Source organism: Microcaecilia unicolor, chromosome 2 (genome assembly GCF_901765095.1).
Source record: "Microcaecilia unicolor chromosome 2, aMicUni1.1, whole genome shotgun sequence".
NCBI classification, from domain to species: Eukaryota; Metazoa; Chordata; class Amphibia; order Gymnophiona; family Siphonopidae; genus Microcaecilia; species Microcaecilia unicolor.
Window position 1 is genome coordinate 522,977,702 of NC_044032.1, and position 16,581 is coordinate 522,994,282.

The 16,581-nt window shown below is 43.5% G+C and overlaps 1 protein-coding gene across 2 annotated transcripts in view; it reads left to right on the forward strand.

The window, feature by feature from the left end:
* The first annotated feature begins 3,593 nt into the window (after window positions 1-3,593).
* The window catches only part of SLC34A2 (solute carrier family 34 member 2), a 45,181-nt gene continuing 32,193 nt past the window's right edge, over window positions 3,594-16,581 (forward strand). Inside the window, exons 1-4 of one of the 2 annotated variants that reach the window (XM_030191253.1) lie at window positions 3,608-3,674; window positions 4,682-4,733; window positions 13,125-13,221; window positions 13,319-13,471. In XM_030191253.1, coding sequence (XP_030047113.1) covers window positions 4,722-4,733; window positions 13,125-13,221; window positions 13,319-13,471 — 262 coding nt within the window. In that variant the 5' untranslated portion in view covers window positions 3,608-3,674; window positions 4,682-4,721. Of the gene's footprint in view, window positions 3,675-4,681; window positions 4,734-13,124; window positions 13,222-13,318; window positions 13,472-16,581 lie in introns of both variants that reach the window. The other variant, XM_030191254.1, reaches the window with a different exon arrangement.

The window sequence follows — 16,581 nt, forward strand, 5'->3', positions numbered from 1 at the left end:
CCCTGCTTAGAGGGGATCCTCATATCCAACCAACAAGAGGTCCACTATATGAGGAAGGATAAAAGGAGACAATTAAGTGAATTTTTAGAGAGCAGGGGCCCAGAGTTGACAACAAATGAGTGGGGAAAAAAGAGTACAGACTCTGCAAATGGCTAGGGATTGGAAAAAGCATGGGTAGTGATTGGGTGAAGGTGTGGGGAGAGTTTGGACTCTGGAATTAGGTTGGGGAAGAGTGGGTATGAATAGGGGTGTGTCAGAAGGCTGTGAGGTGTGAGACATTGTGAAGAAAGGTGGGAACTGGAGAGGTGGGAGATTTTATGAAGGACCTAGAGCTGTTGGGAGGCAGTAGAAGGGCAGAGGGCTATGGAGAGGAATGAGAAATAGAGGAAGGTGATGGGTTTGTGAAGGGTGGGAGAAAGGGTAGGGATGGAGAATGTGAAAGGAGTAATGAGAAGCTGGTTACAGAGTAAGAGACAAAAGAAAGAGAATGCAGACAAGGAAGGAACCATGAGGTTGAAAATAGAAAATGCTAAGAAAGAGGGAACTAGAAGCCTGGGAAGAAATGAAAGACAGAGGGGGGAAATGAGAGAACTGTAGCAGCATTTAATTTTTGAAAGGGTGACTATAATAAAATGATGAAAATGGTTAAGAAGAAGCTGAAAGAGCCAGCTGCAAAGGTTAGGACTTAATCAGGTGTGAATGTTGTTTGAAAATACCATTGTGGAAGCCCAGACCAGATGTATTCCACATATTAACAAAGGCGGAAAGAAGAGCAAACAACAGCCAACATTGTTAAAAGGTGAAGTAAAAGAGGCAATTAGAGCCAAAGGAGTAGGGCTACCATATTTGCCGTGAAAAAAAAGAGGACACCTGTCACACCACCATCACGCCCCATGTCATACCCCCACCATGCCCCTGCACCACAGTGTCACCTTGACCCCCCCAAGAAAGCCAGATTACCTCCCTCTCCCTCCATGTATGTTCCCTCCCCAATTTTTTTCTAGCATCCCTCTACCCACCTTTTTTTTATAGCTCACTCCATCCACATCCCCTCCCCCCGTCCCATACCTTATTGTACTTAGTGGTTTAGTGGCCTCTTTGGGGTAGGAAAGAGCCTCCTCTTTCTTGCCCGGTGCTACTGCAGACCTCTCGCTCCTGGCGCTGCTTCAAAATGGCTGCCGAGAGTTCAAGTGGTGACCTCGAAAGACTTCTGCAAGCCAGAGTCTGCTGATCAGTGTGCTGTGATCCAATGGCGCTCCTACCGCCTTAACCCTACGCCAGCTCAGAGCTGACATTAGGGTTAAGGCTCCCTCTTCCTCCCCCCCCCTCCATCCAGGCCCAGCCAGGCCAGGCCAGCAGGCATCCCAGGATATCATTGTCAGCCCAGGCTGTTACCGTCAGTCCTGGGGGTCCAGTTACCCCTGGACCCCCCATCCTCCAATGAATAAAGCTCCTGTGGTCCGGTGGATGCCTGGACCCCCACAAATCACAAAAACACACTGGTGGTCCAGTGGGACTCTGGTCCTCTGGCTCCTCAATCTCCCACCCCCTGGCCACCGGGGGGGGGGGTCAAGTCAGACCCCCTTGTTGCAGGGCCCACTGGACCCAGGACAGGGGCCTGACCTGATCCCCTGAAGGCTAGCTCTCTTATATGGAAGCCAAGCCCCATCCAGCGCATCTCAGGATGCACCAGGCAGATGCTGGGCACCGCAATTTTGAGTGGTGCCTGGAGGAGGAGGGAGCGCTAGTCCCTCCTCCTCCTCCAACCTTTGAGGTACTGGAGAGGGGGTTGGGTGGACCCAGCCACCACTAACCCACCCACCAGGGCTAGCCTTCAGGGGGGCGAGCAGTCAGGTTAGGTCAGGCTTGGTGTGGGGGATGAGGGGCCTGGGGGTCCACTGGACCTGCAGACCCTTTGGCAGTATGGTGGGCCTAGGTCTAGGTTTGACAGGCCCGGGAGAAAATCCCAGACCTGTCAAACCTCTTCTGCATGAGGATTGTGCCTGAACGCATACCCAGGCACAATCCTCTTGCAGAAGCCCCTGATGATCAAAACTAATAGATTGCATAAATTTGCATGCTATTAATTTTGATTATCGGGGCTTTATTTTCCTGTACTCTTCTAGTGCTAATTTTACAGTGGTGTTCAGAACATCGCGGGGAATTTGATCACCAGCCCCTCTATGTTCTTTGCATGTGGTAAAGGATTATGCTAGCTTGCAGTTTCTGTGTAGGGATCTGGCATAGTCTGGCTTTTCCTATTTTCCCTTTAGGAGCTGTATTGGTGGACTAAGGCCTGGTACAATATTTACAGTGCTGTGTGAGTCCTGGAAGTTACTTTGGTTTTGGTATTCCATCTTTTCTTCAGAGTTGTAGAGTTAATTTTTGCAGGGTTTTAGTAATTGTTCTGGTTGTTGCCAAAGCAGTGTCTGTGAATATAATATGTGTCTCAATAAGTGATAGTTTGGCAGAAAGAAAGACATTAATAATTAGGTTAATTTTCATCAGCAGTGCTGAATATGCTTAGGCACTGCTGCTAAAAATGAACCTGATTATTATACATTCCTTTCTGCCAACAGACAAGATCACAAGCACCTTTTCACCCCAATGCATATTCACTTTTGATTGCAGCAGGTCTAAAGTAAACAGTAACAGAGGCGTAGCATTCTTAGAAAATAGCCACACAGACCTACATGTAGAGCAGAGGGTCAGCCTAGTGGTTAGTGCTGCAGTGGACTATAAACCAAGGGCTTTAGGTTCAAATCCCATTTCAACCCTTTTTTTCTTTAAATTGTGAGACCTCCAGCACATGCATGTCCATGTATCCTGTTCGAAAATACATGTGAGATGGATGTCCGTTTGGGATGTTCTTTCAAAAATGCCCCTCCACATAGAATTAGGGGAAATGTGTCTAGGGGCACTTTTCTTCCAACTACAAGTTTCAAATATCTTTTTGGATGCTGTGATGAATATTAGCTTTTTTTTTTTTTGTCAAATATTTTTCAACTGTCTTCTTTTTCAAAAGTTGCTCCCCAGGTTTTCCAAAAAGTAATTTGGGTGAATGAAGATTATAAAGATGATTTCAAGGAATAATAATACACATTTGAATCAATGAAGACATCTGACTATGCCATATGCTTTTTTTGAGAGATTCTTCAGCACAATTGTGTCCATCAATATATAATGCTGTTTGCACATTATTCATGGCCACTTTCGAATCCTGCAGTAGCAGGTCAGATGAGGATTCCCTTAGTCTTTCATAGTCTTCTTTTAAGATGGTTCTTCAATTCTCAGGAAATCCCGTGAATGATATTATCAACTACAGAATAACAGTGCTGATATCTTCCCAGTATTCACAAGGACATATTAGTAATCCTTGTTCCTGCTGATGGAAAGTTTCCTTGTGACTGATAAGTGTGAAGCAATTAGAGGTTTTATTAGGGACGATAAGGGCCCTCCTCCTGGCCCAGGGAAATGAGTGGGATCACTGAGTTTGCAGGTAGGCAGGGCCTCCCAACTGCAGGGGAGGACTGTAAGTGTGTGATCTGGGTGTGTGATGGCAGCATACCTTCCTCAATACTGTACCTCCCCGCAATATATATACCTTCACAGATGTGGCAGAGTTAGTCAATACCTCATTACTTCCTTCAGTCACTCTTTGGCAAGAACAGCTGGTAAGTGCAAGCAGTGCCTGCATGGGGTTCTTCTTCAGTGTAGTTTTACCAGCTTCTCACACTGTAACAAAGAAACTTAGAAAAGGGGGAATGTGGAATTCTGAATTGTGAGCTCAGAACCTGAATTTTTCCTGCACTGACCTTTCTTTTATTGTGCATTTATAAAGTGATAGAGTGCAGACACACTGGCAGATAAAAGCACCTTTGTGAGGCGTGTGCTGATAGACTCCAAGGGATGTTACTGAAATGTAGCTGTTCCAGGTTGTAAAACAGGATGCTAAGCAGTGACATCCCAAAAATTGTGAGGTCTACCTGCAGCAACTGTGCTTTGAAATTTAGATCTTTAACTGCAGGCACGTCTCTCTTAATGAGAGCAAACCACATTTATGGTGGTGGGGCTAGGTTAGAAAATATTTTTTTAATATAATGCTAGTAATTCATTTATTTACTCTGCATAGCGATGTAAAGGTATCCTAGAAAGAGATTTTTTTTTCAATTATTTTTCCTCTGTGGTGTAATTAGATCTTATACACTACTTTAGATAAAACAGTACACTGGTGCAATGGTTTTAAAGGTAAATAGGAAAGTGATCAGTGACAGTTACTTGGAATTCGTCTTTTTCTCTCAAACATTTGCATGGCTCTTCATCTGAGAGCTTTTTTTTCTTTATACCATTTGAATTTTCTGTCACAGATATTTTGGAGGTGTTGCTGTTTTCATTTTACAGGGCTCATTAATTTATATTTCCTCACCAACATGTGGTTTAATACTTTACTTGCTTTGTGAGTTGGTTGGCCTTTCTGTGGGGAGGAGGGTGCCTAAGTTGAGATATGCTATAGATTTGTTGTGTGTGTTTGTATGTGTGAGTATCTCTTTATTCAAGGTCCATTATCTATTCACAAAGCCAGTTACTTATTCTTTCTGTTTTATTCTTTATTATTTGTATAGCTTTTACCTATAAATGATATCCCTGAAACTCTGATTTCTCCCAAACTTATTGCTTTCAGTCATTATCTCCAGTGAAACGTATTCTTTCATCGAACTGTCATGGATGGAAAGGTATTAATAATCCAAGTGGAAGTGCATGTGGTGCTTAGTTTTCCAGAGCGGGCTGTGTTTATCCCCCTTTAGTTTTCACATGTGGTGGGTGACACTTTAAGACTAGGGGGCTTAATGCTTTCCCAGGTTCCTATGGGAAGAAAAAACATGGCATATAGAGCTGCTTCTTTGCTTTACATTCTGCTTTGTTGTGGGTGTTTAGGCAAAATGCAAGGTCTCTGCTTTTGCTTGAGGGTTTTTTTTCCTATTCTATGCATACAGTAAAGCCTTTGATACCTTCTGAATCTGGAAGATGATTGAACTGCCATCAGGGCTGCACTTCATCTGACAGCAGTTCATATACTTCATTATCCTCCTTAATTTAGAAAGGCTTTCATGCTCCTTGTTGAAGTCAGAGGCTTCGTGTTCTGCTAATACTGAGTTCATGGTATATTTAATAGAACTTGTCTAACTAGCTAGGGCAGTTCAGTTGGCGCCTAGACAGCGTTTGCTTTCAGAACCATTCCCAGCGCAGGGAAAGAAGCTGAAAAATGTTCATCACAGTGGTTTCACAGATGCAGTAGTGTCCTGTATAAATGTGGAGTGAAATGCTGCCCACAGAGGACATGCTTCCTATATCCAATGGCTTCATAAGAGAGTGGTGCTAGTGATGGCATGATATACTGGCAGTGGAGCCTGGTCATCCAAATTTTAACTGAAGTACAGAATAGCAAAGCACTATTAGAAGAATCCTTTCCTGGCTGATGTAGAAAGTTAATACTTAGTATATAAAGAGGGACAGGTGTAAAAAACTAACCTTCATCTTCTATGGGTAGGAAGTGAGTAACAGTACCGTTTAGAGTATAATTCTGGAAAACACTTGAGCAGAAATGACAGGATTTCTAGGACAGTCTATTGAAAGCTGAGGGTTTCTATGTGCAATCTGAAGGTACACTGTAGATCCCAAATAAAATGGGATCGTTTATAATGCAGTCAAGGCTTGGACCTCTTTTTTTTTTTTTTGTTATTACATATTACACTTTGTACCTGATATGTGTGGATCCATTTCAAATGAAGTCAGATATCTTGGACCACGATGTATTATATGGGGTCTACAGTGTATCTCTGGCCACTCTGTTAGTGTACATGGAGCAGTCCACAGCCCTCTCTGAAGCTTGTTAGTGGTATGTGTTGTAGGAGTTACCACTTACCGACTTTACAAAACCAGCACAAACCTTTTATTCAGTGGAACAGACCGATTGGCACAGCAGCAGTCAGAAATCTATTAACCTGATCTAATGTTTAAAAATGCCATTATCTTTTCAATCACTTACCTAGAAACCAAGAATCAACATTCCATGCTTGACCCTGAAAGATAACATTATTTATTCAATTTGGTTTCTTCTATTGGATTTCCAAAAGACTGAGCCAGAGCTTTAAACCAAACATTTTTTCCCTGATATTCACAATATTAGGATGATAAGTATTCCCAGGTCCCTTGTAGTGAAACATGGTTAGGTATGCATTAATAAAATAGCTATTATTTCAATGACCTTCATTAAGGATTGACACCTATATTTCCTATCATGTCACTTAGGACTTAATCATCTTGGAAACCAGTTACATTGTGAGGGAGATTTACTAGTTGGATTAACACAAAGTCACACTGCATTATTCACAGCTCCAGTATGAACAGACTTTTCTAGCTACTTTAACTGGCAGTCAAATTAAGAGCTCAAGAATTAAGGCTTCTTCTGACTCAAAGTTATATTTAAGTCCTGAGGAAACATTAATGTTTAACACTTTCAACAACTTTTCTCATTCACTGCTCTCACCATTATGAATCTTTAAATAAACCAGGCTCCACTCTGCTGCCCTGGACAGACAACATGTTGATGTAGGTCAACCCAAAAGACAAGCATGAACACTGTAAACTGGTCCCAGGGAAGCAGATGTTTAAAATCAGATGCTATGATTGCACATACCTCTGATTACCAAAAAAAGATTTGATAAGATATAAAATATGTCCTAACAGCAAAACAAAATCTAAAACAAAAGAGGCCTGACAAAAATATCAATAAAAGAAGTAACAGAGTCAAAAACAGATTTTATATTTTGAAAAAAAAATAATAGCTTGTTGTGTCAATTTAACAGTATTTCTTCACTAGTAAGTCGTAATGCTAATACCGAATGCTAAAGATAACAGTGGTCTGAATGACAGCTTTCCTTTCCCCAATGACTGAAAGTCAGGAAGGTGCTGAACTGCTTTTAATAATGCTGTCTAATACAATAGAGCAAGGGCTCCATTCACTAGGGCATTTTTCTAATTTTGTGCCCAAGACTGGTGCCCCCAAAATCCAAGGGCACTGTTTTGAGGCCACCCTATGCATGTTAGGTTCTTCATAAGTACATAAGTATTGCCATACTGGGAAGACCAAAGGTCCATCAAGCCCAGCATCCTGTTTCCAACAGTGGCCAATCCAGGTCACAAATACCTGGCAAGATCCCAAAAGAGTACAAAACATTTTATACTGCTTATTCCAGAAATAGTGGATTTTACCTGTCCATTTAATAATGGTCTATGGATTTTTCCTTTAGGAAGTCGTGCAAGCCTTTTTTAAACTCAGCTAAGCTAACCGCCTTTACCACATTCTCTGGCAATGAATTCCAGAGTTTAATTACACGTTGAGTGAAGAAACATTTTCTCCGATTCGTTTTAAATGTACTACATTGTAGCTTCATCTCATGCCCCCTAGTCCTAGTATTTTTGGAAAGCGTAAACAGACGATTCACATCTACCCGTTCAACTCCACTCATTATTTTATAGACCTCTGTCATATCTCCCTTCAGCTGCCTTTTCTCCAAGCTGAAGAGCTCTAGCCGCTTTAGCCTTTCCTCGTAGGGAAGTCGTCCCATCCCCTTTATCATTTTCGTCGCCCTTCTGTGCACCTTTTCTAATTCCACTATATCTTTTTTGAGATGCGGCGACCATAATTGAACACAATATTCAAGGCAAAGGCATTATAACATCCTCATTATTGTTTTCCATTCCTTTCCTAATAATACCTAACATTTTATTTGCTTTCTTAGCAGCAGCACACTGAGCAGAAGGTCCGTGACTCCTAACATGGAACCTTGCATGATGTAGCTATAATTTGGGTTCCTCTTTCCCATATGCATCACTTTGCACTTGCTCACATTAAACGTCATCTGCCATTTAGACACCCAGTCTCCCAGTCTCGTAAGGTCCTCTTGTAATTTTTCAAAATCCTCCTGCGATTTAACAACTTTGAATAACTTTGTGTCATCAGCAAATTTAATTACCTCACTAGTTACTCCCATCTCTAGGTCATTTATTAATATATTAAAAAGCAGCAGTCCCAGCACAGACCCCTGGGGAACCCCACTAACTACCCTTCTCCATTGGGAATACTGCCCATTTAACCCTACTCTCTGTGTCTATCTTTTAACCAGTTTTTAATCCACAATAGAACACTACCTCCTATCCCATGACTCTCCAATTTCCTCTGGAGTCTTTCATGATGTACTTTGTCAAACGCCTTCTGAAAATCCAGATACACAATACCAACCAGCTCACCTTTATCCACATGTTTGTTCACCCCTTCAAAGAAATGTAGTAGATTGGTGAGGCAAGATTTCCCTTCACTAAATCCATGTTGACTTTGTCTCATTAATCCGTGCTTTTGAATATGCTCTGTAATTTTGTTCTTAATAATAGTCTCTACCATTTTGCCCAGCACCGACGTCAGACTCACCAGTCTATAATTTCCCAGATCTCCTCTGGAAACTTTAAAAAAAATCGGCGTTACATTGGCCACCCTCCAATCTTAAGGTACCATGCTCAATTTTAAGGACAAATTACATATTACTATCAATAGCTCTGCAAGCTCATTTTTCAGTTCTATCAGTTCTCCTGCATACGGTCCAGGAGATTTGCAGCTCTTCAGTTTGTAGAACTGCCCCATTACATCCTCCAGGTTTACAGAGAATTCATTAAGTTTCTCCGACTCGTCAGCTTCAAATAACATTTCTGGCACCGGTATCCCACCAAATCTTCCTCAGTGAAGACCTCTTCGCTACGACTTTGTCTTCCCTGATCACCCCTTTTACTCCTCGGTCATCTAGCGGTCCAAGCGATTCTTTTGCAGGCTTCCTGCTTTTAATATACATAAAAATAAATTTATTATCCAGCTTATAATCGAAAGAGAAAAACGCCTATATTTCGACCCAAATCGGGAGATGGGCGTTTTTCTCGCAAAGGCGCCCAAATCGGTATAATCGAAAGCCGATTTTGGGCGTTTCCAACTGCACTCCGTCGCGGAAACGAATAAAGTTGGTGGGGGCGTGTCGGAGGCGTGGTGGAGGCGAGACTGGGGCGTGGTTATCAGCCGAGAAGAGATGGGCGTCTTTAGCTGATAATCGAAAAAAAAGGCGTTTTTACCGCGATTTTGGGTCACTTTTTTGGACCCTTTTGTTTCACGAACAAGTCCCAAAAAAGTGCCCCAACTGCCCAGATGACCACTGGAGGGAATCGAGGATGACCTCCCCGGACTCCCCCAGTGGTCACTAACCCCCTCCCACCAAAAAAACCCCACTTTAAAAACTTTTTTTCCAGCCTCTATGCCAGCCTCAAATGCCGTACCCACCTCCATGACAGCAGAATATATTCGATCCTGTCACAGCCTTTCCCTGGGTCAGATGTGGCTCTCGGGTGCACTACAGGGTCACATCAGCATTGCATTGTGGTGGGTGTAGGGTATTGGGCTCCGTGATTTCATTAGCTTCAGTTACAGTCTCACGATGTTGGTAGTTGGTAGGCTCTTCTCCCATGGTGCTTTTCCCCCTGCCTACTGGGTCAGAGTGTGCCCTGTTGTGTTTCCGGTAGTCCATGAGGTAGTGGTCATTTTTGTAAGCCAGTTTTAGATCCCTTCCATGTGTTAGCCACGTTAGAGAACTTAGTTCTTACCTTGAATGTGGCTGAAAGAGGGCATTGTACAACATTCTGCCAGCTCTGACCTGCTAATCTCACTACCAGGGAGACTCGTTGCCAGTGGTGGGGCACAACCTCTGATCTGCAGTTAACTGTGAGTAAGCGTGCTTATTCCAATAAAGGATGTTTTCGGAGAGATTAGTCTTCAGGTGTAAACTGGTGTGCCAATGTTATACAGCAGTAACAAGTCCTAGAGGCCTGTGTGTATGCAGGTCCCTGGAGCACTTTTAGTGGGTACCGCAGTGCACTTCAGCCAGGTGGACCCAGGCCCACCCCCCTACCTGTAACACTTGTGCTGGTAAATGGGAGGTCTGCAACACCCACTGTATTCACATGTAGGTGCCCCCTTCACCCCTAAGAGCTATGGTAGTGTTGTATATTTGTGGGTAGTGGGTTTTGGGGGAGGGGGGTTGGGTGCTCAGCACCCATGGTAAGGGAGCTATGCATATGGGAGCTGTTTCTGAAGTCCACCACACTGACCTAGGGTGCCCAGTTGGTGTCCTGGCATATCAGGGGGGCGAGTGTACTATGAATCGTGGCCCCTCCCACGACCAAATGGCTCGGATTAGGACGTTTTTGAGCTGGGCGTTATTAGTTTCCATTATCGCTAAAAAAAACAAACGCCCAGCTCAAAAACATCCATTTTTTTCAAAAATACGGTTCAGCTCGCCCCTTCACGGACCCGTTCTCGAAGATAAACGGCCATTGAAATAGGCATTTCTGTTCGATTATGCCCCTCCACGTGTTTTTGCCTCCGACGCAATCTTTTTTTCGAAGTCCCTCTTAGCCTTCCTTATCAGCGCTTTGCATTTGACTTGACATTCCTTATGCTGTTTCTTATTATTTTCAGTCGGTTCCTTCTTCCATTTTCTGAACGATTTTCTTTTAGCTCTAATAGCTTCCTTCACCTCACTTTTTAACCACACCGGCTGTCATTTGGTCTTCCGTCCTCCTTTTTTAATATGCGGAATATATTTGGCCTGGGCTTCCAGGATGGTGTTTTTGAACAGCATCCACACCTGATGTAAATTTTTGACCCTGGCAGTTGCTCCTCTAAGTTTTTTTTTCACCGTTCTTCTCATTTTATCATAGTCTCTTTTTTAAAAGTTAAACACTAACGTATTTGATTTCCTATCAGGCTTATTTTCAAAAGAGAAGGGCGCTCATCTTTCGACACAAATCAGAAGATGGGCACCCTTCTCCCAGGGTTGCCCAAATTGGCATAATCGAAAGCCAATTTTGGGCATCCTCAACTGCTTTCCGTGCGGGGATGACCAAAGTTCACGGGGGGGGGGGGGGTGTCGGAAGCGTAGCGAAGGCGGGACTGGGGCATGCTTAACACATGGGCGTCCTTGGCTGATAATGGAAAAAAGAAGGGCGTCCCTGACAAGCACTTGGTCGACTTTACTTGGTCCGTTTTTCTTGCGACCAAGCCTCAAAAAGGTGCCCAAACTGACCAGATGACCACCGGAGGGAATCAGGGATGACCTCCCCTTACTCCCCCAGTGGTCACTAACCCCCTCCCACTCTCAAAAAAAAACTTTAAAAATATTTTTTGCCAGCCTCTATGCCAGCCTCAAATGTCATACCCAGCTCCCTGGAGCAGTAAGTAGGTCTCAAGCAGTTTTAGTGGGTGCAGTGCATTTCAGGCAGGCGGACCCAGGCCCATCCCCCACTACCTGTTACAATTGTGGTGGTAAATGTGAGCCCTTCAAAACCCACCAGAACCCACTGTACCCATATGTAGGTGCCCCCCCTTTTACCCCTAAGGGCTATGGTAGTGGTGTACAGATGTGGGGAGTGGATTTTGGAGGGGCTCAGCACCCAAGGTAAGGGAGCTATGCACCTGGAGGCAATTTCTGAAGTCCACTGCAGTGCCCCCTAGGGTGCCCGGTTGGTGTCCTGGCATGTGACTGGAGTGCACTACGAATGCTGGCTCCTCCCAAAACCAAATGGTTTGGATTTGGTCATTTCTGAGATGGGTGTCCTCGGTTTCCATTATTGCTGAAAACCGGGGATGACCATCTCTAAGGACGACCATCTCTAAGGTCGACCTAAATGTTGAGATTTGGGCGTCCCCGACTGTATTATCGAAATGAAAGATGGACGCCCATCTTGTTTCAATAATACGGGTTTCCCCACCCCTTCGCGAGGACGTCCTGCGAGGACACCCTCAGGAAAACTTGGGCGCCCCGTTCGATTATGCCCCTCTATGTATACTTACTTCAAAGCTAATATCAAATCCAATCATAGTAACATAGCAGATGACGGCAGAAAAAGACCTGCACGGTCCATCCAGTCTGCTCAACAAGATAAACTCATATGTGCTACTTTTTGTGTATACCTTACCTTGATTTGTATCTGTCATTTTCAGGGCACAGACCGTATAAGTCTGCCCAGCACTATCCCCGCCTCCCAGCCACCAGCCCTGACTCCCACCACCGGCTCTGCCACCCAATCTCGGCTAAGCTTCTGAGGATCCATTCCCTCGGAACAGGATTCCTTTATGTTTATCCCACGCATGTTTGAATTCCGTTACCGTTTTCCTCTCCACCACCTCCCGCGGGAGGGCATTCCAAGCATCCACCACTCTCTCCGTGAAAAAATACTTCCTGACATTTTTCTTGAGTCTGCCCCCCTTCAATCTCATTTCATGCCCTCTAGTTCTACTGCCTTCCCATCTCCGGAAAAGGTTCGCTTGCGGATTAATACCTTTCAGATATTTGAACGTCTGTATCATATCACTGTTATCAAGCGGCCCCATCTAGGAGTACTGGGTGCAGATGGGCTCCATTAAATCTGGAGTAGAGGAGTAACTCACTTGTTAGAGCAGTGTGCTGAAAACCAGTGATGTCATGGTCCTAATCCCACTGCTATGCCTTTTGCTTGCTTTGCATACATTTTTTTTCTTTTTGGCCTGGCTCTGATGCAGATATCTACACATTTGTTCTCAGATTCGACATATTTTTGGATGTATGCTATCTCTGAATATTTGACTACATTGACTCTGCAAATATATGCAGAAAGTCAAACCAAAGTGAGCCTCAAGTAGAAAAAAAAACATTCAGATTCTAATACAAAAGTGTTATGGTTGAGGCAAGATCCAACCTGAACTTCAAGCAGGTCAGAAGAGGTTCATCCATTCTTACCTATGACATTAAAATACTGATTAAATAAATAACACATGATTTCAATTGGATAAACCAAAGTAGTCAAACTGAGAACCTTCACTGAGCTGTGCCAATGACCAATTCAGGGTGAAGCAGCCAATAGATGACAATTTCCAGAGATGGTTTGTGGCTTCTTTTTCCAGGCCTCTGCTGAGTGAATCATATGAATAATACTGAAGAGAATATTATTGACCCTTCCTTATTATTATGTGTATGTTTTATTTTGAACAGAAAATGGCACCGTGGCCCGAGGTAGACGATGCTAACCCCAATAGGAATAATATTAATGGCCTCTCGGAACCTCCAAACAACCGTGAAAATTCAAAGGGCAAGTAATCTTCTATACAAAGACATATTGGATGAGGACTTATATGCGCTCTGCCCATGCTAATAATCACTCATTGTTTGTTTTATACTTTCTATAGATAATAACTCTTCTGCTGAAAATGGAGGGGATTTACCACCTGCATATTCTACCCTTCAGTTATATGATAATACTCCAGATGAGAAGAAAGAGGAAGAACAGGACAACCCATGGGATATACCTGAACTAAAGAGCACTGGGCCCAAGTGGTCAGGTAATTTCCCTATTGCCCACTCTTCATGATTATCTCTTGTCTTGTATATCCTAGGATTTTTGTTTAACCTCTGGTATTTGATTTCATATTCAAAATGTAGTAGAGTATAATTGGGAATGCTATGTTTTTTGGACTATGTATATGAAGTAGGACTCCATTTATCATCACCATGCTGTATTTCACGATATTCTCATCTCAAGAAATGTGACAACTTGAAATATATATTTTATTAATAAAATAAAAATTAGAAATATGTAACACAAAAATATACATTATAATACGTTGATGTATTCTTGAGATAAGAATGTTGTGGAATAAGGCATGGTGATGATAAATAGAGTTCTTCTTCATACATATAGACATTATTATATCCACGAGAACATCGATTTCCTTTTTTAAATGTTGTGTTATTTGGAATGCCATCTTTTGAATAAGATGCCAAAGTGAGTCCTATATACATTGTTTGTGTGTTTTAAAGGAGGTATTTCCTGCCTATGAGAGATCTCCTTAAGGGTCCCTTTTAACAAGCTGTGGTAAAAGGGGCCCTGCGGTAGCATCAACGCATAGATTTGTCGCACGCTAAGACACCCTTTTACCACAGCGGGTAAAAAGCTTTTTAAAAAAAATTGAAATGGCCCTGCAGTAAGTGAACCACTTGCCGCTCAGCCATTTCCCGGGAGAGCTATTGGGGGCATAATCAAACGGGGCGGCCAAGATTTCCTAAGGGCGAAGGGACGGGGAAACCCGTATTATCAAAACAAGATGGTCGTCCATCTTTTGTTTTGATAATACGGTCGGGGACACCCAAATCTCAACATTTAGGTTGACCTTAGAGATGGTCATCCTTAGAGATGGTCGTCCCCGGTTTTCGGCGATAACGGAAACCGAGAACGCCCATCTCAGAAACGACCAAATCCAAGCCATTTGGTCATGGGAGGAGCCAGAATTTATAGTGCACTGGTCCCTTACCTTGGGTGCTGAGCCCCCCAAAGCCCACTCCCCACAACTATACACCACTACCATAGCCCTAAGGGGTGAAGGGGGGCACCTACATGTGGGTACAGTGGGTTTGTGGTGGATTTTGAAGGTATCACATTTACCACCACAAGTGTAACAGGTAGGGGGGAATGGGCCTGGGTCCGCCTGCCTGAAGTGCACTGCAGTACCCACTAAAACTGCTCCAGGGACCTACATACTGCTGTCAGGGAGCTGGGTATGACATTTGAGGCTGGCATAGGGGCTGGCAAAAAATATTTTTAAAGGTTTTTTTGAGGGTGGGAGGGGGGTTAGTGACCACTGGGGGAGTAAGGGGAGGTCATCCCCGATTCCCTCCGGTGGTCATCTGGTCAGTTCGGGCACCTTTTTGAGGCTTGGTCGCAAGAAAAAATGGACCAAGTAAAGTCGGCCAAGTGTTCGTCGTGGACGCCCTTCTTTTTTCCATTATCGGCCGAGGACGCCCATGTGTTAAGCACGCCCCAGTCCCGCCTTCGCTACACTTCCGACACACCCCCAGGAACTTTGGTCATCCCCGTGATGGAAAGCAGTTGGGGACGCCCAAAATCGGCTTTCGATTATGCTGATTTGGGCGACCCTGGGAGAAGGACTCCCATCTTCCAATTTGTGTCGAAAGACGGGCGTCCTTCTCTTTCAAAAATAAGCCTGATTATCACCACCCAGTTAGGAGGTGGTAAGGGCTCCCATGCTACCCCTGTGGTAACTGGGCAGCCTAGTGTTAGAAAATAAAAATGCATTTTCTAGTGCCATAAATGGCATGTGGCAGAGGCCAGGACTACCACCAGGCTCTTGTGGTAGCCCAGCAGTAGCCCAATTTGCCATGCGCCAACTTGGCAGTAGCCCTACTGCACTTTAATAAATGGGCCCCTAAGTTCCTATTAGCAGATGAAAATAGTTTTATAAAGTTTTACTTGGCAACTGTGAGTTATACGGTAATAACAGCAAATTCAACAAGATTAAGGGGGGGGGGAGGGTACGCTTTTTCTAAATATTAGCACACTTTAACTGCCACAGGACCCATTTTCTTCCTACGGGCTCTGCTGCTGATAGCAAGAGTCTAAACATACTAAGGGAGTCTCTTTAGCAAGACTCCCTTAGTATGTTTATGAAGGTTGGCATGCCCCTTGAGTGTTGGCGTGTTCTGACTTGAAGAGTCTTACATTAACTTTCAATTTCTCTCTGCCGCAGTCCTATCAGCTTAATTTAATTTAATCTAAAAGGTATATTCTCCAGTACCTGAAGTGCCACACTCTTTCAATGCTAATTCAAACAATATTTACAAATCTATCAAATCATGTGACATCTTATTTTTTTTTTAAATATTCACCACAATAGAACAATGTGAACTCCGGTCATGCCATAAAAGCAATATTGTCCTCGGAAAACAATAAAATATGCAATATCATCAACCCCCTACATTGGAGAGAAGTTGGATGCCAATGCCCCAAAACATTATACTAGATCTGGTCCTGGTTATATCTGACCATCATGTTCTCAGTTTTCATCTGGCATGCACCAACCTCATTTTTAAAAATTGTTTTCAGTTATTGCTGCATAACATCTGACTGCATACTAATTACTCCTAAAAGGTCTTCCAACCACTATGTTGGATGAAAGACATATACTAAATAGGTAGTACCACTAAGGCCTTTGTTTTTCTAAGGCACAGGCTTTGATGTTTTAATCCCTAGGCCCACTATTTTGTTATAGCATTTGAAATACATACCTTTCAAATTTGGAGGCTAAAAATACATTCAATAGAACTGGGAACCCTACTCATATCCATAATGCAGGGTATAGACCCAAATCACCAATATCGTTGGATATCATAAGAACATAAGAGTAGCTATACTGGGTCAGACCAATGGCCCATCTAGCCCAGTATCCTGTTTTCCAAACAGTGGCCAACCAAGTCACAAATACCTGGCAGAAACCCAAATCGTGGCAACATTCCATACTACAAATCCCAGGGCAAGCAGTTGCTTCCCATGTCTGTCTCAATAGCAGACTATGGACCTTTCCTCCAGGAATTTGTCCAAACCTTTTTTAAACCCAGATACGCTAACTGCTGATACTACCACCACCTCCAGCAAAGA